The 22,502-nt window shown below is 39.6% G+C and overlaps 1 protein-coding gene across 1 annotated transcript; it reads right to left on the reverse strand.

Annotated features, from left to right (window-relative positions):
* Positions 1 to 991: 991 nt before the first annotated feature.
* LOC121527509 (beta-1,4-galactosyltransferase 2-like) lies at positions 992 to 7,723 on the reverse strand. The gene is made up of 2 exons (XM_041814505.1): positions 7,262 to 7,723; positions 992 to 2,522 (listed from the first exon to the last, which is right to left on the reverse strand). The coding sequence occupies exons 1-2, from the start codon at positions 7,721 to 7,723 to the stop codon at positions 1,854 to 1,856; spliced, it is 1,131 nt and encodes a 376-aa protein (XP_041670439.1). The 3' UTR covers positions 992 to 1,853.
* Positions 7,724 to 22,502: the final 14,779 nt, after the last annotated feature.

Genomic DNA, 22,502 nt, shown 5'->3' on the forward strand with positions numbered 1-22,502 from the left:
AGCTTTGTAGTGTCCTGGGATCTCCTGCAGGGGGCATTGTAACCTGATAAAAGGAGCATAAAAGTAATCCGTATTGAATCAACGACATGCTTTTATTTTCTTGTTCAACAAAAAAAGCTCCTAAAGAGTAATGCAACAGGTATCCTACAGTTAGGACAACTGAAATACACAATGTGATGATTCATGATGAGGTATGTTTATTTATGAGAATTAATTAACATAATTAGGAGTTAACTGACAACATAATTAAGTCTGCTCAGCAGATGAAACAATTCTACGTACCTGTCTGATTTGATGAGGTAATCTCAGCTCCATCTACTCTATTTGTTATTACAAATATATTGTAATATTACTATTACATGCCTGTGCAGATAAAATGACCTGATTGGTTATGGGCTGACACATGATAACTGCATAATCATAATGAGTTTAATGTTTTCAAAGGCAGAACTAATGTTGCACACCATCTGAAAAGCTATAGCTTTTTAATAAAAGTCATTTAAGAATAAGCAAGTGTATTAGTCTATCTCCAACTCATTTCCAGTCCATTAGATAAGCAGGTAGGCCCTGGCCCATAATGCCGTATGACTGTCTAACTGTTATACCCTTACACCAGAGACATGAGCTGCATGTTTGCTGCACTTCACTGCTATCACAGCCATCTCTTAGTCCAAACGTTTTACTTAAGTGAAACATGTGAAATTATTCATTGTTAAACCTTACCATCTCACCAATTTCACAATAAAAGCATTCCTCCACAGTAATTCTAAACTGGGCTTTTACTTTGAAAAAACACAAACCAGAGGTGTACAGTCTATATGCTCTTTGCTCACATGCTATTGATATAGTTATGCATATTTGTGAAAGCAAAGCAAATATGACTCTCTAGTTTTTCTGGTTTGTTTTAGCTAATAGTTTTTCCCTAGAACAGTGATACTCAACGCCTGGGTCTTGAGCCACATGTGGCTCTTTTAAGTCTTGGAAAAATAATATCCCCAGGAAAACTTAAAAACATGGGAATGTTGACCTCAGAAACAATCCATAGTCCATCACATTGATCAGATTGTTTCCCACACCTAATTGTCACACACAATGTTGAGTTAATGGCTGAGGATGATGGAGAAGATGAAAGCAGGGACAGAGAGCAAATATAAAGGTGATGAAGGTAAAGAAAGCAGGGACAGAGAGCAAGATGAGGATGATGGAGGATGATTATGCCAGTTGACCCAGGATTATGGCTAGAGAACCGAGAAAGGGAGAAAGTTGTTTGCAACTGTCTGAGGTACATAAACAAATGGTACTGTATTCAGTTCTCTACTGCAGGGTTAGCAAGTTCAAATGGTATATATAGTTTCATACATAGGCAGATGAACACAAAGTAATGTAAACTGCACAAGTAAATTTAACCATAGTACTAATATTACTCATTAATAGGGGAAATTAAAGCTCAAAAGTAAATTAAAGTGCATAAATATTTGTAAAATTACACTTTTTTTGTCTGGCCGGCTAGCTAATGGGGGCCCTGCGTAATTTTCTTTTTTGGGGGCCCAAAATCCCTAGCTACCCCCTGACCCCCTATTGCCAGAGTACTCTGGTAGGGCCCTGCATCCACCGGAAAAAATCCTTCAAATTTATTGTATGGTAAAGAAAAAAATATTTTTAAAACACTTATTTCCTCTGATTATTCTTATATTATTTAACATTTATTAACTTTGTTTGGTCATTTCATTGTTTTCTTTAATATTTTACACCTTGACAATAATAAACAGTAACACAAAACAAATACTTAAAAAAAAATTCTCACTAATTTTTGCAAAAATAAAACTTGATAGCAGTAACACATCAGTCCTCATTCATGATGCTGGAGCATAAATATCCACTGTGATAAATGTGTACATTTTATCCTTTACAACCTCCTTGACTGTGTATTTAAGAGAATTGATCCCGTCTTTATTCATGGTCCATTTAGTATGGTGTAGTTTATCAGGGTTTTTAGGGTTAGGCTCATTGTGCAAATCTCTTCGATGTTTGATCATCTTGTACTTCCCTGTGGTCAAGTCAGGCCGAGATATTTTCATTCCATGGAAGTTAATCCGTCTGAAGATATCGTCATCTTCACCACCCCAGCCCCAGTAAGTGTTGGGGAAGCCATTGATTCTCAAGAACTGCTCCTTAGACAATGAAGAAACCCCACCAAAGTAAGTGTCATAGGGTAAATGGAAGTTAAATTTATCCATACCCACAGCCAGGTGTCTAGGAGAATCAAAGCACCTGTAGAGGTTACGGTCATCCATAGGAACCAAGTCGACATCAGAGAAGACGAAGCACTCATAATCATACTCCTTCAGTGCTTCAACATAGCCTACATTCATCAGTTTGGCCCGGTTAAAGACTCCCTCTCCGTGCTGGTTGATGACGTACACGCCATAGTCCACCTGCTGTCTCTTGAGGATAGGATGGAGGTAAAACAGCCAATGCTTCAGGTGCTCATGACGGTTTCTGAAGGGGATGATGATCGCCACCTAAACAGACCACAGATATGCTTCAGTAAAAATCCAGATAATTCTTTTTTAACATCTAAATGCTGTTAGACATCAGTGCTTCTTGACAATAAATCATATGCTGTTGGAAAGTCTGTTGATTTCCTTTTTGAACAGTGCCACATTTGTAAGGAACATGCATCTGTGGGATGAGCAGCAGAGACGAGCAGATGTGGATTGAATCAATGAAAAATTTGCCAGATCTTTCCTGCCAGTTGAGCATTGTCATCTTGGAGGATAGGATAGGATAGAGTTCAGTCTCAGACCATGAAGATAAGAGATTGCCACAAGTTGCAGAATCTCATCTCCATATTTCTCTGCACTGAGATTTCCTCCAATGATGACAAGCCTCATTTTTCCAGTGAGGGAGATGCCGCCCTACACCATCACACTGCCTTCACCAAAAGATGTTACCCTATCGGTACGGCAATCAGCATAGCATTCTCTACGCCCTCTCCACACTTTGACCTTACGATCCAACTGCAGACAGAATCTGGACTCATCACTGCACATAATGTTCCCCTAACCTTGCATAGCAGATGGATATGCCCGTTTCCATGTTTCTCCCTGGCGAATCCATTTTGCAAAGCTCCTGTCTGAATGGTAGCTTTGACAGTAGAGGGCAGTCATGACAAGACTTATGGAAGCCCAATGAGACAGGAGATTGACTGTGTGCAGTCTGTCCCAGATTGTCTGGACAGAGAGCCATCAGCGATATCGTCCTGCCAACCTTAACTGCTAATGTTGAAGACAGCCTACAGTTCTTAATTGCGACCAGAGTGAGGAAACGGTCTTGTTGGTACTTTGTAGCCTGTCTCTTACATCCCCGGGACCTGGCCCTTAGCTTAGAGATGATACTAGGGCTCACTCCAAATAAGGCTGCAGCTTAGTTTTGCAGAACATAAGCTTGAAGTTGCCCTACTTCAGGTACCTGATTAGCAGCACCTGGGAGGCCAGAAGCCTAAAATGAGAGATAAAGCAGTTGCAAAATTAGCTGTTTGGCATTGGCTGAGAAGATTGGGCAGATTTTTAATGGATACAACTCACATAGTCAGCTCTGCTGCTCATCACACAAATGCATGTTTCTTACAAATGGTGCACCATTTTATAGAGAAATAAACAGGCTTTCCAACAGTATGAGTTATTGGCAAGAAGCATTGTTACAATGAGATAATCTATCAAACACTCAATTCCTTAAAAAAAAAAAAAAGGTGAGTTCTACATGGGGTGAAAGTATCCAACACTATGTCACCAGGATCAGGTGCTCTTCAGGATATGGACAAAAATATCACTAGAAATAAGTGGAGCAATGACTTGCCTGTTAACTTATCAATGAAAGTCCAAAGTATAGATGGCAGTCAGAACTGAGAATCCGAGGCAGTCTGATGTAATAAAAATCCTTTATTAAATAGGGATATCTACATAACCTTTAGTAACCTTGTTGTCACGTTACTGAGTCCATATTTGATGTAACTTTGACGTTGTTTGTGGTGAATCCCTGTTGTGGTGACCTTTCTCCCTAAAATCGGTAAAACCCTTTAATGCTGTATGTATTATGAACTATTTATATTACTAAAGAATAAGAGTTCTGTGCTTTATGATGTTTGTTGTATGTTTTTTCTATGTTGTGGTGACCTGTTGCCACGTGATTGAGTCACATGATACCTTTTATTTGTACTTAAACACGTGCTTTTTATCTGCTCATTATGTCCTGATGAAGACTTGTTGGAGTCGAAACGCGTAGATAGCCTGACCTTTCAAAGCAGATGGATACGGCCATTTCTCACTGGCGAATCCATCTTACAACGCTCTCGTCTGAACCATTTGGGGCCGGCTAGAAAGTGACAGGACCAATCAGCGTCAAGGGGCAGTGATGTAAGCAAGCAGCAACAAGAGACTGGTGCAACTGTGGCAGAAGACATTAGTGTGGATGCTGCTAAAGTGCCCGTTTTTATCAGAACTTGACAAAATTTCTTCGTTAAAAGAACAAAGAACGGCATTGAATTTTTTTTTTTTTTTTCCAAAAATGACAAAAGTCATGTACTGACATGTCTACAATTGTCATGATTCGCAGCCTTATGCAGTTCTCTATGGAGCTTACTCCTTTGGCAGGGGTGCAGGCGTGCAGCTCAGTTGCTATGTCACGTGTTTTATTGCTCTGAGTGGCCCATAAAGATGTGACAGAGAGTTTTTTTAAAGGCTCTGCCCTTCCCCAAATGCTGTATATGCATGGCTTGCATGGATGTGTGAAAACACATCCATCTGGCATGCCAGATTATAGATATAGATATAGATATTTTTTATGTTGTGTGTAAAGCACTTTGTGCTACATTGTATTGTATGTGTATTGTATTGTAAAGTGTATGAAAAGTGCTATATAAATAAAGATTGATTGATTGAGATCGAAAGATATCCCTGGTTAATAAAGTATTTTTATTACATCAGAGTGTCTCGGATTCTCAGTTCTGACGGCCATCTATGGACTTTTATTGAGAAGTTAACAGGCAAGTCATTGCTTTCCTTTATTCTAACTCATTTCCTTACTTTTTGTGCTAATTTTATTACACACCACTGACACTGCAGTGGGAGCAAATTGCATTTAAGTGTCTTGCCCATGACACATCATGTGGCTTTGGCAGTTTGGGATCAAACCCACGACCGACTGTGATACAACCAACTCTATCCACTGAACCACAGTCGCTCACATCTCCCTAACACATCTGGATGAAACCTGCTCAATGCCTGGTCCTTCTGACACCAGTGGTACCAAACACTGATGTTATTGATGACAAGCAGGAATCTTCAGCTTTCACTGAAGACTCATTTCATATCTGTGCAGAGATAAGATAATCCCTTCATTCTGTTGTTAAATAACAGAGAAAAGGAAGAAATATAGGACAACTGGTTTTTAAACAGGTTTCAGCTTGCAAAGATCACAGCTTGTCTTAGAACTGGTTTGTTCACAAATTACAAATTTCTGAATTCCAGGGTAGCTACACCTCGTTTTTCTTCAGCTGAAATCTGATGATTTATTGATTCTTTAACACCCACACATGCTCTATGTAGATAATATGACATCACCATTAACTACCTGTTTCAGAAGGAAACACATTTTCAAATTTCTTTGATGTTCCTCCTTAAATAAAATACAGAAAATAATACATCCTCATTTAGACTGAATATTTCAGATTAATAATCCTGTGGTCTAAAGCAGTGATTTTGAACTTTTTTTGCTCAAGGCACACCTAAGATCAAGCCAAAATCTCAAAGCACAAAGTTTTAGAATAAATGCAGTAGCAGTATTTGGTTTTGCACATTCCCATGGCACACCTAGACTTGCCTCAAGACACATTTGAGAACCACTGGTCTAAAGCACATTCCTGCTAACGATTCTTAGTATGAACATTTTACTCAGCATTAGTCCTGACTTGGTCTACATAGACTGGTTTGTATCTTCTGCTGTCGGCTCTGTACTTTTGTTCATGAAGTCTTCTGTGAACAGTAGATGGTGATACCTTCACTCCTGCCCTCTGGAGGTTGTTGCTGACCTCACTAACAGTTGTATTAGGGTTTTTCTTTACAGCTCTTAGAATGTTTCTGTGGTCAACTGCTGCTGCTTTCCTTGGTCTACCCATCCAATGTCTGTTCCTTAGTACTCCAGTGGGTTCTTCCTTATGCAGGATATTCCTAATGATTGTACTGGCTATGGCCAATGTTTGTGAAATGGCTCTGATTGGTTTTCCATCTTCTTTCAATGACGGACAGCTTTCTGGTTTTCATGTTGGTTACACCTCTAACTATAAATGCAGTCTGCACAGGCAAAACCTGAATTGTACACTATCTATTGTTTGAATAATTAATGTATTAGGACACACCTGGCTAACAAAACACACCTGTTAGTCACATATTCAAATACTTTTGGTCACATGAAAAATGGGTGGATTCAAACCAAAGGTGCTCTCTTCTAAGATGTGTTCATCTCTTGTCTCATGTTCATCTTTTAATATCAAACTCACGTTGTCAGTCAACGGCAAAAATTAAGGGATTAGCCTCACTGTTCCAATACTTTTGGAGGGAGGTGTATAGCTACAATGCTCAACAAATTTATTAGACCACCCTAACCCTAACCAAAGTAAGGTTTATGCCACAGCCCTAAATTAACAGCATTGGTAATTACCAAAATAATTTTTTATGTTTCTGCAATGGTTAATACACCAATATGTAGAAGCTCTTTAACCCAAATGATATTTTTAATGCTAAAATATCATTATGCAGCTCACATATTGTTATTGTTATCTCTGAATTTTCAAATTTACTGATTTACAAAAAACTGGAAAAATAGTCAAGCACATTAATATTTCTTGATTAATATGTCAAATTATAGTTATTTACTTGCATTCCTGAACAGAAAAATGAGTTTTACTGGTTGAATGTTATGCTTGATTAATTTCTAACCTCTCAGAGAAGCCCAGTGAGCCGGCTCAAATTTGGGTGAATTTAGTTTGAAATTCCTCATTCCTTTTCAAAATGGTAAAACGTGGAGAGCTCACTGAAAATTAAAGAGACCGCATTAAAGTACTTCATGATGCTGGATGGTCTTTGAGACAAATATGACAGGTGGTCTAATAAATTTGTTAAGCACTGTATATCTCAGAAACGTCATACATTTTCCAGCCATATTCTCTTTACTTGTACATATGTCACTCCTTCTATCCACCTACCTTCTGTCGGGCAATGCAGTCTTGTGGCTTGTACCTGCCGCCCATGTAAAGCGTAGAACTGACTGCCTCTCTCACCTGATCTAAAGTCCGTTTAAAATCAAACTCCACCCGAAGAGCACCCAGAAGTTTTGGAGGGGTGTCAGGACATGGTCCGATCTTGTTCTCATGTGCTGGTGTCTGGTTCTTCTCTTTGATGTCAGTCTTCAAGGAGGCTTCTATTCCAGTAAAGGTTTCATTCTCATTAGCTGCTTTGCCTACCAGTGTCTTTTTTAAATCCTCATTCTCCACTTCCCTCCCATGTGGTACTTGTTCTTTGACCATCCAGGAAAAAGAGCCATTTCCATATGCCTTATAATAATGACTGATGGAAAACGATAGATAACTTTTCTGGTTTAAGAAAAAGAAAACCACAACACTGATGAGACCAAAAAGGGCCACAATCCTGAAGTGTTTCTGAAACATTTTAGACTCCCCTTAAGTTAAACACTGAGCTCCTAACAGCTCCGTCTGGAAACTCCACCTACATCACTCTTTGCAAGTCAAAGTCCCTTCTGCACACCTGAGCGACCTGACTGGTTTTATGTTTTTTCAGCAGCTTCCTTGTTCATGACAGGTGACTGGGCTGGGCTGTAAATAATTTACAATGCTTTGTTTATCTTTGGTTTCATCTATTGTGAGTCACAGTCTAGAGAGGAGTTATGCATTTAGTGTGTTTGAGGAAATCTAAAACATATGTAGTGTCTTTATGGATGTGTATATTTGCTTTACTTCAGGTGTAATGTTTTTTTAAGAGGCAAATTGCTTTAATATTGACTGAATGGTTGGAGCAACATACTACAAAACTCAAGGCAATAAAAACATCAGGTCTTATGACACCCTCTACTGGTGGCTCAGAATGAATGGACAACATGCAGTAGGGATTCTCCCTCATTCAAAGGAACAAACAGGGCACTTCATCTTGCAGAGAATTTCTCAAAAAGAAAGTTTTTGACAAGCATACACACTGCTGTTGATTTTATTTATGAACATATGAGCCAGTCTAGGATCAGTAAAGAGAGTGCCAACAAAATAAAGTAGGTGGTCCTTGAAGAATGAAGAAACATAAAGACTTATAGTTAAACGGCTCATATCCATCTTTACTTTGCTCCCAGGAGCAGCAATGCTGAAGTTTCCATTCAAATGCACTGCAGCAAATATGCAGACAAGGGAATATTCAGCTAAAGGAAATGCAAATGTATTTCATGAGTACAAACAGAGAGTTGTCATCAACTCAAAAACTATGCCCTTATGAGAAGTTCTAGAAAAATCCCTGGGTGCAACTACAGCAGATAAAATCTTTAATTTTGGCTTTCAAACAAAATGTGCTAGATTAACGAGGACCCCAGAAATAAGAATTCAACACTTTTTACTGCGTTTTCTTTCAATTTAAGACTTTTATATCATTTAATAATATGCACAAATATATATAATGTGTTGCTCAACATTGAGTGGTTAGGCTGCATCAGCTGATCTCTGCAAATCTGAGTAAATAAGAGGCTTTACATTTCCCATGCGAATGCACCGCACCTAAAACTGACGTCAGGGGGTAATTCGCAAAATATCAGAGGTCCACAGGTATTACTAGTCCTTAGCGAGTAGAACCAAAGGTATATTTATTCTGGCACATAAAAAGCTTTTTTCATGAGAGATATGAAAACAGAAGTTGCAAAGGGTTGGTTTAGGCTGTGGTGGGCCCAAAGGGACATCCTCTCATACAGATCTACAGGTCTGTGCTCTTTTATCTTAAACAACCCTGTAAAGTGAAAATAAATCTGTATTAAGGTTTGCCTGTATGAAAGGTCACTGTGGTATGAACCCCCAGGTCAAATTTCAGCCAAATAAAACATCTGCAAGTTTATAAAATTAAGCTTCAAAATCATGAAGAATGAGGCAGTAAAATCTACTCCAGGATGGTGTGGGCGTGTCTGTTGAATGAGATGAAGCCACGCCCACTTAGGAGAAATACGATCCTCTCAGGTTTTAAAAATGTTACAGTCTGAATTGAGAAAAGCACCATTATCCTGCCTCTTGACCTTTAGTTGACCTTAGAAGAAGAGGCAAAGTCCGTTTTGTGGCTCAAATCTCTGTTATGATGCTTTAAATGATCCATAGACCACTGTGGCTGATAGAATTACCTCACAATGAACAACAAAAACAGCATTTCACTGACTGTTAACTTTCAACAAAGGCAGTGACGTCAGCTAACAACAGACTGTTCTGAGATGAACTGCTCTTTGATTTTGTATTGTAGTGTTAAGGGGTGGGGTCATTCCTGACTGTGGGCTCGTGACATCATGAGCCCTCATATTGGCCCCGCCCACATGAAACCAAGCCTGGAAAGAGGTGAAAAACATTCTAGCGGCCTCGATCCCAAATTTTGTCACATGTAGATCTCAGTGTTTTCGCATGTTTACAATGACCATATTCCAACATATCTAGAGTTTTAAGACAAAAACTTTGGATTTCACTTCAGAGGGTCTTTAAAGAATAGGAAGCGATAAATGTTGTGGAAATGCCACCAACAAGAATTTAACTCTTATTTCAACTCTGAATTCAACAGACTGGGACAAAGGGCAGAGATGAGGGGTCAGATGCTGCAGAGTGTGTACGAGTGATACATTTATGCGAGCTGAATGTCATACTAAGCAGACAGATTCTTCCTTTAGATCAATATGACTCTGATGAAGGGCTCTGACTGATCCAATGGGTTTGGTTCAAGGGCAAGCCTGCATGGTGGCTTGAATTGTTTGAAAGAAACTGCCTTGTAGTTTTTTTCCTCTTACTTCTCATATTTACAATCCAAAGAGCACTATAAACTTTGAAGACTTTTCTGTTCTTTGTATCTTGTTTATTTAATCATTCCTTAAATCTTCTCATCATGTGCCATTTTCAAATTAGGCCTACGCTGTATTCCCATGCTGCAGATTCTCTCCAACAGCTAATTATAGCTCCATGAGCTATGGCTCTGAGTATGGCTCCTGACTCTGCTGTAGAAGGGAGGGCTGTAACTAAATACCCCCACATTCCCCAACATTTTCCCAGGACTTTGATGGAGACGTTCCTTTGCCCCCTATTAGTCTGTTTAAACCATTTTCTACGCTTCATCGTGCTCACCATGGGGATTCCCTTTCTTGTTTGCATTGCTCTTACAGTTCTGTGATATACATGTTTAATATGTTGGTGTTGGCTCTTAACTTCATCTCAGTTCTCAGAGTAGAAAAACAGCCTGAAGAACCGACGAGATGTTACATGTTAGCTTAAATCCTAATCCTGTCCAGATTGGTTATGATAATAACCATAAAAGCTAAACTCATGTGAGCTGTTTTTCAGTCTGACGTGTATAAACTCCAAAAAGTTGAGGCGCTGTGTAGAACTGTAAATAAAAACACTCATTTTATTCACAATAAAACAGAAACAACATATCAGATGTTAAAACTGAGACATTTTATCATTTCAGGAAAAAATATGAGCTTATTTTGAATATGATGGCAGCAACACATCTAAAAAAGTAGGGACAGGACCATTGTGTAGCATCCCTTCTTCTTTAACAACAGTCTGTAAACGTGTGGGATGTGAGAGGAATGTTGTCCCATTCTTGTCTGATGTAGGATTCTAGCTGCTCAACAGCCCTGGGTCTTCTTTGCTGGATTTGTCTGTTTCTGATGCTCCAAATGTTTTCTGTTGGTGAAAGGTCTGTAGGCAAACCAGTTCAGGACCTGGACTCTTCTATTGTAATGCCATGCTGTTGTGATGGATGTGGTATGTGGTTTAGCATTGTCCTGCTGAAATATTCAAGGCCTTCCCTGAAAGAGGCGTTGTCTGGATGTGAGTATTTGTTGCTCACTATCTACTTTTCAGCATTAAGAGTTTCTTTCCAGATGTGTAAGCTGCCCACGCCATAGGCACTAATACAACTCCTTACCCTCAGAGATGCAGGCTTTAGAACTGAGCCAGGATAACAAGCTGGATGGTCCCTCTCCTCTATAGTCCACATGACACGGCATCTGTGGTTTATCTGACCACAGAACACTTTTCTATGTTTCCTCAGTCCATTTTAAATGAGCTTTGGCCCAGAGAAGACAGCAGTGTTTCTAGATCCTGTTCACATACAGCTTCTTCTTTCCATGATCCAGCTTTAACTGTCATTTGTGGATGGCACAGACAACTGTGTTGACAGACGATGATTCCTGGAAGTGTCCCTTAGCCCGTGAAGTGATTTCCAGTACAGAATCATGCCTGTTTGTAATGCAGTGGCCCCTGACGGCCCCTTCAGCCTTGTCCCTTAGTCACAGAGGTTTCTCCAGATTCTCTGAATCTACAAAGTCTTCACAGTTTTATGTTGGGGAACATTTTTAAAGTCGTTTTTCTTGAGTACCACTTACTTCTATTGCCCTGTCCCCACTTTTTTGATATGATTTCTTTCTACCAAGTTCAAAATAAGCTAATATTTTTCATGAAATGATCAAATGTCTCACTGTCAACATCTGGTATGTTGTTGTTCAAGTGTGATTAAAATATGAGCTTATGAGAGTTGACAATAAATTCTGTTTTTATTTACCTTTTTTTTCACAGCGCCCCAGCTTTTTTGGAATTGAGATTGTATAAGCAGCCTGCCTATGGCTAAATGAATAATCATACTGATATCACAGTCATGATTATTAATCAGAATCAGCTTTATTTACCAGTATGATAACGTTTAGCTTTGCTCTCAACGTACAGGAATAAACATTAAATATGAAAATAAATAAAACTAAAAAAAGTAAAAATAAAAACCTACATTTTTACCACTAGGCAAAAGTTGACAGACATGCCCGTTTTTTAAAGTTTTGACTTCATGCAGCAGCTTCTCTTTGTAATATTTGTACTTTAGGATATCATAGGTGCAGTTTAGTATACAACCACAAGATGGTGCTCATGTACCATCAATAAAGTCAGCTGCAGCGGAATGGGAGATCAGTGCTTCTGGGATAACAGAGGCTTGGCAAAGCTACGGGATTTTCACATACAGTACACCCATGCACACACTAATGCATGTGGACGATCTGCATGTGTGTCTGTGTATGTGCATCTAACCCAGTCCTACTCTCTGTTCTTAACCACACACTTCTGAATTAATGTGCCGCTCTTTTAGAGAAACCTGATCTCCAGGCCGCTGCAAATGGAATCCAGTGCTGGTTTGAACATTTGTAATAGAATTCTTTAGCTTTTTTACACCTCCTCCAGCTTTCCCTTTTGCTTATTTTTGCTGCTCCCACAAACTCAAGTTTCAGAACAAGAGCGATGCTTACAGAGACACATTTGTAACCAGAGAAGGAGGCATGTTGGACGGACATCCAACCCAAACTGAGCAGGCAGGCCTGGTAAACCCCCTGCTGACTTAGCTGCACAAGCCCTTTCTGGCTTTGGAGGCAGACGGGTCTGCTTGTTTTGGACCAATATTTGACTAAGCATGCATGCTTGTGGTTTCAGAGAGGCACTTATGCAAAATGTGTATAATTTCTTCATTAAAGAGATGAGAACGTTCAAACAAAGGTTTCCCCTTACTCTGTGTCAGAGGGTTATGCAAGGGATGACAGATTTAAGCAGGAATACTATGATGGTAATACAACACCAACTCCCAGAATATATCATATTGATGCTGTAAGAGTCAGATTTAGGAAATCAGTGAATCAAACTATGGCAATTACCTTTATTTTGCAAATTCAGTTCAAACAAGGAGTTCTGTTTCTGTTGTGATTAAAATCCAAAAATCCAGCTGTTGCAGGATTAAGAATGGAGTCTTGCACAGGGCTCTAGTCTACACTACTAAACCAGTCCAGATGAAGGCCTACTAGACCTCCTCTGCATGCAGACTCAGCTATCAGATAATCTTAGCTACATGTTAAGGTCATTAAAGCCCAGCTAAGGACTGTCCCTTGGTATATGAATGCCATGATGGAGGCTAAGATATATTTAACAAACCATCATTTTTTTGGAGAAAGGGCACAAGGAAATATTCAGCAGCATACATCTGCTTATGTTACATGTTTTTAGCTAAAGATGTCAGAATGTGTTCATCAAATGTTGAATATTTTTGGCCTAGCTAAGAGCCCAGAGATTTATCAAAGCTTTGCATGAGGCAGGAATTCACTCATAGTATGAAAATTTAAAAAAAACTTCAAATGCATGTGCATCCATACAGACAGATGTGAACACATGCACATTTATACTCAACCACAGCTCTTAAAAAGCAGAGTTACAGCCTGGAGAACTCAGCAGTTTAGTGAAACACGATGCCCAGCCCATAAAGAGTGTGTTTGTGGGTGTGTGTAGATGTAGAGTGTGTAGTTGTGAGTGGTCTCAGCTGTATGGGACACACTGCAATGACAGCCAATCAGAGCTAATTCAGAATCAGAGTGGTTTTGACGGCTCCATGGTCTACCCCGGGGAACAAAGCTGTGTGAGTGTGTGCACCTCTCAACCTTCCTCTGCTCTCCACCTGCTTCTCATTGCACAAATGGTCTGACAGAATGTGTTTGCTGATATATTCACTGTTTTTACTCCAAAGCTTTTCCTCCATAGGTGAAAATGGAAAATGGTGAAAATGTAAGAACCTTCTATGAATTTAATATGAAAACTATGAAAGAGATTTTTCAAAATGGTTTCCCTGTCTCTCTTTAAAGCCAGATAGTACTCACATACCTGCAGAGGGAAATATGGTGTTTAAACCATCAAATAATACCACAATATACAAATTTACAGGGTGTTCATAAAAAAGGAAAGGTAATTATTTCAACCAACTAGTAAATCCCACGCCGACTAATTTGATTAACAAAATCAACCATTTTACTGATTAACTGTGCGCATCCCTAATATATATATCATCAATATAAACATCTAGAAGTCTGAAGTTGGACACTACATGGTGGTATTCTTCACATGTCACATTAAGGTCAGTATCTCTCTGTTGTCCTTGTTAAGCTTGAGTTTGCCATGTTATGCTCTCAGCAGATTTTTGGAGCACTGACCTTAATCTAGAGAAATTTTGGGGAAATTATCTCATTGTTTTGGTTTGTTGCCATAAAGAAAACATTTTTGTCCACTCATGTTGATAAGGGTACAGTAAGAAAGGATAAAATGGCACGATTAATTTGCAATTAATCTCCAGTTAACAATGAAAGTGGTAAGATTCATCACAATTAAAAATTTTACCGTCTCTCCTTATATACAGTATGCTGCTGGAGGCGTCTTAGTACGTCACAGAGAGATACAGGTCGGCATAAAGATTGTTAAGGGATGAATACGTCGCACAAACTGAAGACATGATTTCATAAAAGGAAGCTCTAATTTTAGATTGAAGAAATATTTTTTCTTATGATTTATCTTCCGCAGAGCTGTGTGCGGCCACTGTAAAGAATCATGGGCACACAAAGGCTGAGCAGTTACACAGCCATTTCTAGGAAATAATGTTCTCTATACTATTCACTTCATCACAAAAAGAATGACAGCCTCCTGCAAAGTAAAAATGCTAATGAGAGCAGCTGGTAAACACTCTGTAGTATTTATGAGATCATACAGTAAACATTAGCTAAGTGATCAGATGTCTGGCTTAATTCATGATACTTGCCCTAAATAAAGTCCATTATATTATTTTATCTGAACTATTATTATTAACACATGAGTTAACAAATGGTGACCTAAATAAATTCTGATATATTGTCATTATTATAGGAGTTAAATCAGTCCAACGTTGTCACATGCACATTTGCAATAGAGCCTAGCAACTAGTGAAGGAGTATGTGATTGTCACATCAAGTTGTCAAATCCTGTGGAGCAGACAACAATGGGCACGGCTCAACGGTGCAGCCTTTTAACAGCTTGTTATCGGCTAAGGGTGCTTCATAAATTGCACACCACTAATAAAGCCATATTAATTGTATTACATTACATATTTCTGTACAGCTGTAATATAACTCTCTTATCTTACAATCACATGCAAATCCATCTCTAACTCTTTTTAATGTTTTTTCCTGATTTTTTTTTTGTAACTTTCTGTCTCTCACTGTCAAAATAAACCTACCTTTAACATCATTGATGGTTCATTTCTTTATCAGTTGACAAACTTACAGAATCAGCAGAGGATGAGATAATTATTTCCCTCTCAGTGGGACTGTACTGTGAGTCAGTCTGCTGTTCTGCATTTTTCAGGACTGCTTAGTCTTTAGTGGGAAAACCAGAAAAAAAAAACACAACAGAAATAGTCTGTTCTGGCAACACCTCATTTCTGCTTTTATAAGCTGTTTTCATCTTTAGAGGTGGTCTGACCAGTAAAAAGCTGAAATAGAGGAAATATTTAGACATGAATATGAGTGCTTGAAGTTCATTACACCTAAAACAGAAATAGAGAAGAAACAGCACTACTTTGTAAATTACAGCTGTTATTAGAGGATGAATCATGCATTCGTGCCTGTATAAGTCAGCTTTAGACTAAGAAGTCATCCAAGGTTTCACACATTTACACAAACAACCAGAATCAAGACACAGAAACTCTGGGCCTGAGTCTCTCCAAGTGTTTAAAGTCAGCTTCATCAGTTTGTCAAAAGCTGAGCAAACATCAGCCCAGAGTCAAAGGACTGTCTGTAGGTAGAAAACCCTTTGAGCTCCATCCTCTGCTCCCTCATTCCCATCATTCCTTGCTCTCAATTTCACCGTGACGTACAGCCGGTCTTTACCCAATAGGCCCTGAGGTGTATGTCAGTAGTGAGAGGAGAACGGAGGAGAAGTGCTCAATTAGGGCTCACTGACGTATGCTCGTCATGCTTAACTATCCCCATCCCTGATAGGTAGATGTTCACTCAGTCACACACTAGTTACCTCTAACACTGACTCACTCAGCCAGGATCTGGTTCACTCATTTCCTCTTCATTAACACAGACCCTTTCTTTCTGAGCTAGACACGCTCATTCATTCTCCTGAAAACAGTTTTAAAGTTTGGTACTTCCATGCTGAGGGATGCAGGCTTCACACGTCCATAAACACATGAATAGTTTACATTTCTGAGCACATGCCCTGACTCCAAAAGGCCTGCCCACAGAAATGGCTGGGCCCCTGAAAACCTCAGTAAATGGGCCTGTCCCAGTTCTGATTTGATATTCATATTTGTGTTGGATCAGTAGCATTGGTGCTAGCATCCTTTCTAACATTTACCTCAGTTTGGAGATGAAAACTATGTCGAACTATTATTGGGTTCTAATGTTAAAAACATTTATTCAAATTCAGTTTCACCACTTTAGCAGCCAGTGTTGCCACTTTATGGGCACTTCTAGCTAATGGCCTTTTTAGCCCTTTTTTAACCTATTTGTCAATTTTCAAACCCTTATTTGTTTCATCCCATTAAATGTCATGTTTAACTCCTTATTAACACTTTTTGAAAAACCTTTTGTCGTTTTAAACCAAATTTGAGAAATTTACCATTTTTACTTCTTTCAACCCATTAAATGCTAACTTTTTAACATATTCTCACCACTTTTTCTGCCCATACTTTCCACTTTTAACCCCCTTTTGCCACTTTAAACCAATCTACACCCATTGTTACCTCTTTAACCCATATTTATTGCCACTATTAACCCATTCACTCCACTTTCATGCCTATTGTCACCACTTTTTAACCCATTTTCACCAATATTCCTTTTTCTCACATTTCATGTGAGAGTGTGCGAGTGGCATGCTGACTGCATGCGTTCAACCAGAGCTGTTGCCCGTGAATTGAATGTTCATTTCTCTACCATAAGCTGTCTCCAAAGGTGTTTCAGAAAATTTGGCAGTATATCCAGCCAGCCTCACAACCGCAGACCACCTGTAACCACACCAGCCCAGGACCTCCACATCCAGCATCTTCACCTCCAAGATCATCTGAGACCAGCCTCATCAGGGTCTCAACCTGACTATAGTTCATCATCGTAACCGACTTGAGTGGGCAAATGCTCACATTCGATGGCGTCTGGCACTTTCAGGAGGTGTTCTCTTCACGGATGAATCCCGGTTCTCACTGTACAGAGCAGATGGCAGACAGCATGTATGGCATTGTGTGGGTGAGTGGTTTGCTGATGTCAGCGCTGTTAATCAAGTCGCCCATGGTGGCGGTGGCATTATGGTATGAACAGGCGCATGTTATAGACAACAAACACAGGTGCATTTTATTGATGGCGTTTTGAATGCAGAGAGATCCTGAGGCCCACTGACCATGACCTCATGTTGCAGCATGATAATCCATTGCCCTATGTTGCAAGAATCTGTACACAATTCCTGAAAACTGAAAACATCCCAGTTCTTGCATGGCCAGCATACTCACCAGACATGTCACCCATTGAGAATGTTTGGGATGCTCTGGATCGGCGTATACGACAGCGTGTTCCAGTTCCTGCCAATATCCAGCGACTTCACACAACCATTGAAGAGGAGTGGACCAACACTCCACAGGCCACAATCAACAACCTGATCAACTCTATGCAGAGGAGGTGTGTCGCACTGCATGAGGCAAATGGTGGTCACACCAGATACTGACTGGTTTTCTGACCCATCTATTTTCTATACTCCTTATCCCATTCAGGAACACGGAGGGCTGGAGCCAAGCCCTGTCATAGAGCTGACATGTAGACAGAAGCAGGCCTGCTAACCACCGCATGGCCACCTATAGTCAGCAACTAACCTTACTTGTGTGTCTTTGGAAGCCAGAGAGAACCCATGCATACATGTGGAGAAAATGCAAACTCTGCACAGGAAGGCCCTGGCCGGGATTCAAACCAGGAACCTTCTTGCTGTCAGGCATAAATAAATTCAGCTGCAGAGAAAGTTTAATCAAGCTTACCGCTGCAAACAGCAACAAAGATGATCAGAGAAGGTAAGGCCAGATAACTGGAGATGTTTCTGATTTAGAACCAATTTCTAGAGGAGGAGAAAAAAGGTGCAGGAATATAATTCTTTTTGTAAATACAGCACCATTACAGATATTTGACAATGCCCAATGAGAAATAGAAAGGATGATTTCTGCTGAACTAATTCATATAATTTATGGAGAATGTTCTGCGCTGTTAAAAATCTCTGACAATCTTTGAATCTTCTCAAATCAGCAGCAGAAGAAGAAACGCAGTCTCCAGGTCTCTTACCTCCTTTACTCCTCCCCCCGCCTCCGTTCTTCTTCTCCCCTCTCCCTACCTCCTTCCTCTTGACATGTGTCACATTTTGGGCTTCTGCTCTCGAGGGATAAATGCCAGATTACATGGTGTAGTATTTTTATCCGTAGTACATTAACCGGCGGAGCTTACAGCATCAAAGCTTGGAGGAGATCACGATACACACACATGCAGCCACACACTCATATTAGGAGTGAAATGGAGAGAGTAAAGTGGCTGCTTTGATCGCTCCCTCCCTCCTGTTCCTAATTACCCCAGTGACACACATACATGCTAACACACACAATGCAGAGATGCCCTAGCATGTGCTCACGTTCAAACACAAAGAGATATTTCATCCTTAGTCTCCACCATATCTAAATCCATGCAAAAACGCTGAATTAGATGTCAAATGTTCATCTGCAGAAAGCGGCACAAAAGAGGCTTGCAGAGAGCAAGATTACACATTAGTCATTCTGAAATTATGTGAAAATTACAATTACCTCCTCTAAATATGCAGGAAATCATGATCCGATAAAGCTGGGAGATATCGAAAGCTTTCAGCCTGAAGAGGCGTCTTTATTATCTCCTCACTAACTCGGTAGGTTCAGTGAACAACCTCAGCTTCAGATCATGTTTTTTCACGATAGATACTTCATTTACTATTTCATGTTACAGCATGTTGAAACATCATGTTAGCATCAGATATCATGTCACATCCTGCAGCATCATGCACTCACTGTCTTCACAGTAATTCTCTGGCCTGTAAAATCTCAGTTTTCCACTAAAACGCTACGACAAAGTTCCTTTTTTTTGAAACAGAAGTGTGACTTTTTGTACTGATAAATGTCTTACGGTAGTGATCTGCTTAGGTCTGCCTCTATCTTAATGCATGGTAGTATGTAAATTCTGCCACTAGGGGGCTCTCAATCAAACCAACAACAAAGACTACATTGAGGTCCCTGCCCCCAGTACACATTTGCAAGTCCTATAAGGATGACCAAACACTGCACAATTTTTAACCTGAATTAAAGCCAGACTTAGCCTGCCAGAGCTTCAGATGTAAATATTAAACACATTTGATTCGGAAAGAGTTTGAGAAAGTTACATGTGGAATTAAGCTGAACTGGAAGCTGGTACATAGATGCTCAGGTTTGAATTTATAGAAACACTAAAAGAGATGCTGTTAAGGCATAGTCCTGCTTCTGAAACTCCATTAGCATCCCTTCAAATATACAGTACATAGTTGGCAACAGCTGTAGTTAATTCTTAGTTTTAATATTCGCAAATGCATTATTTGTATGAGACTTGTCTAATTTATTGTATAGAACATATATGATGTCTTCGAACATCAGCAGACATTTAGAGAGCGTGTCATAGGTAGTGGTGGTTTTCTGAAGGCGGAAAAAGCAATATTTGAAGTTTCCAATCAAAATGTCAGAACACTGGCTGCTGCACACAAACTGAGCAGAAAATGACACGATGACAGCATCCTCACCCTGCCCCAAACACATCATTACTGTGATATTGAACATATTTGCCAGCATCACTCATACCCAAAACATGAGCCAAGCCGCATTACTCACTCTGCAAACACTCCTGCATTAATATCACTGCCTGGTCGTGCATCCATGGTTTCACTAGACACCAGGATGTATTTCTACCATTAAAGCTATCACTCTACTCTCTGAATTAATTTATGAATAACTGCCCTGTTTGTCGAACCATGTTGAACTGATCAGAGAAGTAAAAGCCTTTGTAGATCATTTTTTCTCACTCTGGCTCTAGTCACTTAAAATCTGAAGAGCCTTTCACAGGATGGGCAAAATGTCTTCTAGAACCTTCATCAAGTCCAGTTGTCCCTTTTGGACCAAGGTTTGAATAACCATGACATGGATGTATGAGGAACTAAACAGACACAGAGCCGCAGCTTTACTGACTTTGTGGCTTATTTGGAGTCTTTTTGGTCTGAAATGATAGGCTGGACAATGAATGACACTGACTCAATGACAACCATACCATGTTGAAGCTCACCTCTTTGGGAAGACTTGGAGCATTTATTTGATATCGCTGATATCAAACTTCCTGATGAGTACTCAATGCTGGTGCAGTAGTAAGCAAATATGATATACTAGTAGAGTTTAAGTGTTACAAGTAGCAATAGTAGGGCCAAAAATTAGGGCAGGGCAATTAATCGCAAATTAGATTAAATCGCAATATGGGCTGCTGCAATTTTAAAATCCCAGAAGTTGCGATATTTCTTTCACTTGAAATGTGTCAAAATACCCATTTAATAGATCATTTTTTTGCAGCTGCAGAGATTTTATGCACACTATGCAAACATTTGATTGTAAAATTTTTGTATAATAGTTTACAAAAAATCCTCCTTTTCATGTTTTATGTATTTTTCTTAATCAAAATGAGTGACATCAAAATGATAATGCCCTTAAACAAAGCATTGACATCACATTTGCAATGTGAGCAAAAATAGTTCGCTCATTCTGTCTAACCCTGATGAAGCCTAGCCTCCTGATGACCATTCTCCAGGTCTGCTCCAGGTCCATGACCCATCTCTCCAGGTATCCTCCTAGCTGTCTGTCCCAGCAATTCTCTCAAATGAGAAACAAAGTGATTGAAATCTATCAGTGTGGAAAAGTTTACAAAGCGATTTCCAAGGCTTTGGGACTCCAGCAAACCATGGTTGGAGCCATTATCCACAGATGGAGAAAACTGGGAACAGTGGTGAACCTTCCCAGGAGTGGTTGGCCAATCAAAATTACTCAAAGAGTGCAACGACAACTCATCCAGGAGCTTGCAAAAGAACCCATAATGACATCCAAAGAACTGCGGGCCTCACTGGCGTTAGTTAAGGTCAGAGTTCATGACTCAACCATAAGAAAGACACTAGGCATCATGGCATCATGGGAGAGTTCCAAGGCCAAAACCACTGCTGACAAAAAAGAACATGAAGACTCATCTCACATTTGCTAAGAAACATATTAATGATCCCCAAGATTTTTGGAGAAATATTCCGTGACAAAAGTTGAACTTTTGGAAGGTGTACGTCCCGTTACATCTGGTGTAAAAATAACATATCATATGATAAAAAGAACATCATGCCAACAGTCAAACATTGTGGTGGCAGTATGATGTCTGAGGCTGCTTTGCTGCTTCAGGACCTGGACCACTTGCTGTGATTGATGGAACAATGAATTCAGCTGTCTACCAGAAAAACCCAAAGGTTAACGTCCAGCAAGCAGTTCCCGCCCTCAAGCTCAAGCTCAAGCACTCTTGGGTTATGCAGCAGGACAAGACCCAAAATATACCAGCAAGTCCACCTCTGAATGGCTCAAAATAAACAAAACGAAGGTTTTGGAGTGGCCAAGTCAAAGTCCGGACTTAAATCCAATTGAGATGCTGTGGCGTGACCTTAAACGGGCAGTTCATGCTGGAAAACCCTCCAATATGGATGAGTTAAAGAAATTCTGCAAAGAAGAGTGGGCCAAAATTCCTCCACAGCGATGCGAAAGACTCATCACCAGCTATCGCAAACACTTGATTGCAGTTATTGCTGCAAAGGGTGGCACAACCAGTTATTAGGTTCAGGGGGCAATTACTTTTTCATATAGGGCCAGAAAGGTTTTGATTTTTTTTCCCCTTCATAAATAAAATCATCATTTAGAAACTGCATTTGTATTCACTTGGGTTGTCTTTGTGAGATATTAAAATTGGTTTTACAAACTGAAACATTTAAGTGTGATAAATATGCAAAAAAAAAACAAAAAAAAAAAACAAGAATCAGAAAGGGGCAAATACTTTTTTCATGGCACTGTATATGTGTCAAAACTTTGTTAACAATCTCCTATGCAGCCTCTTTTTTCTGATCAGAAATGGGAGCAGAATAAGCTGCATGGACTTTAAAAAACACAATTACCACCATAAATTAGAGAGATGCCCATTTGCACAGGATTAGTTACCTGTGAACCACTGGTCCCTAGGTAATACTAATCCTGTGCGAATAAGACATAGTGAATCAGCTCCTTCTTTTGTAA

Source organism: Cheilinus undulatus, linkage group 19, assembly GCF_018320785.1.
Source record: "Cheilinus undulatus linkage group 19, ASM1832078v1, whole genome shotgun sequence".
Lineage (NCBI taxonomy): Eukaryota > Metazoa > Chordata > Actinopteri > Labriformes > Labridae > Cheilinus > Cheilinus undulatus.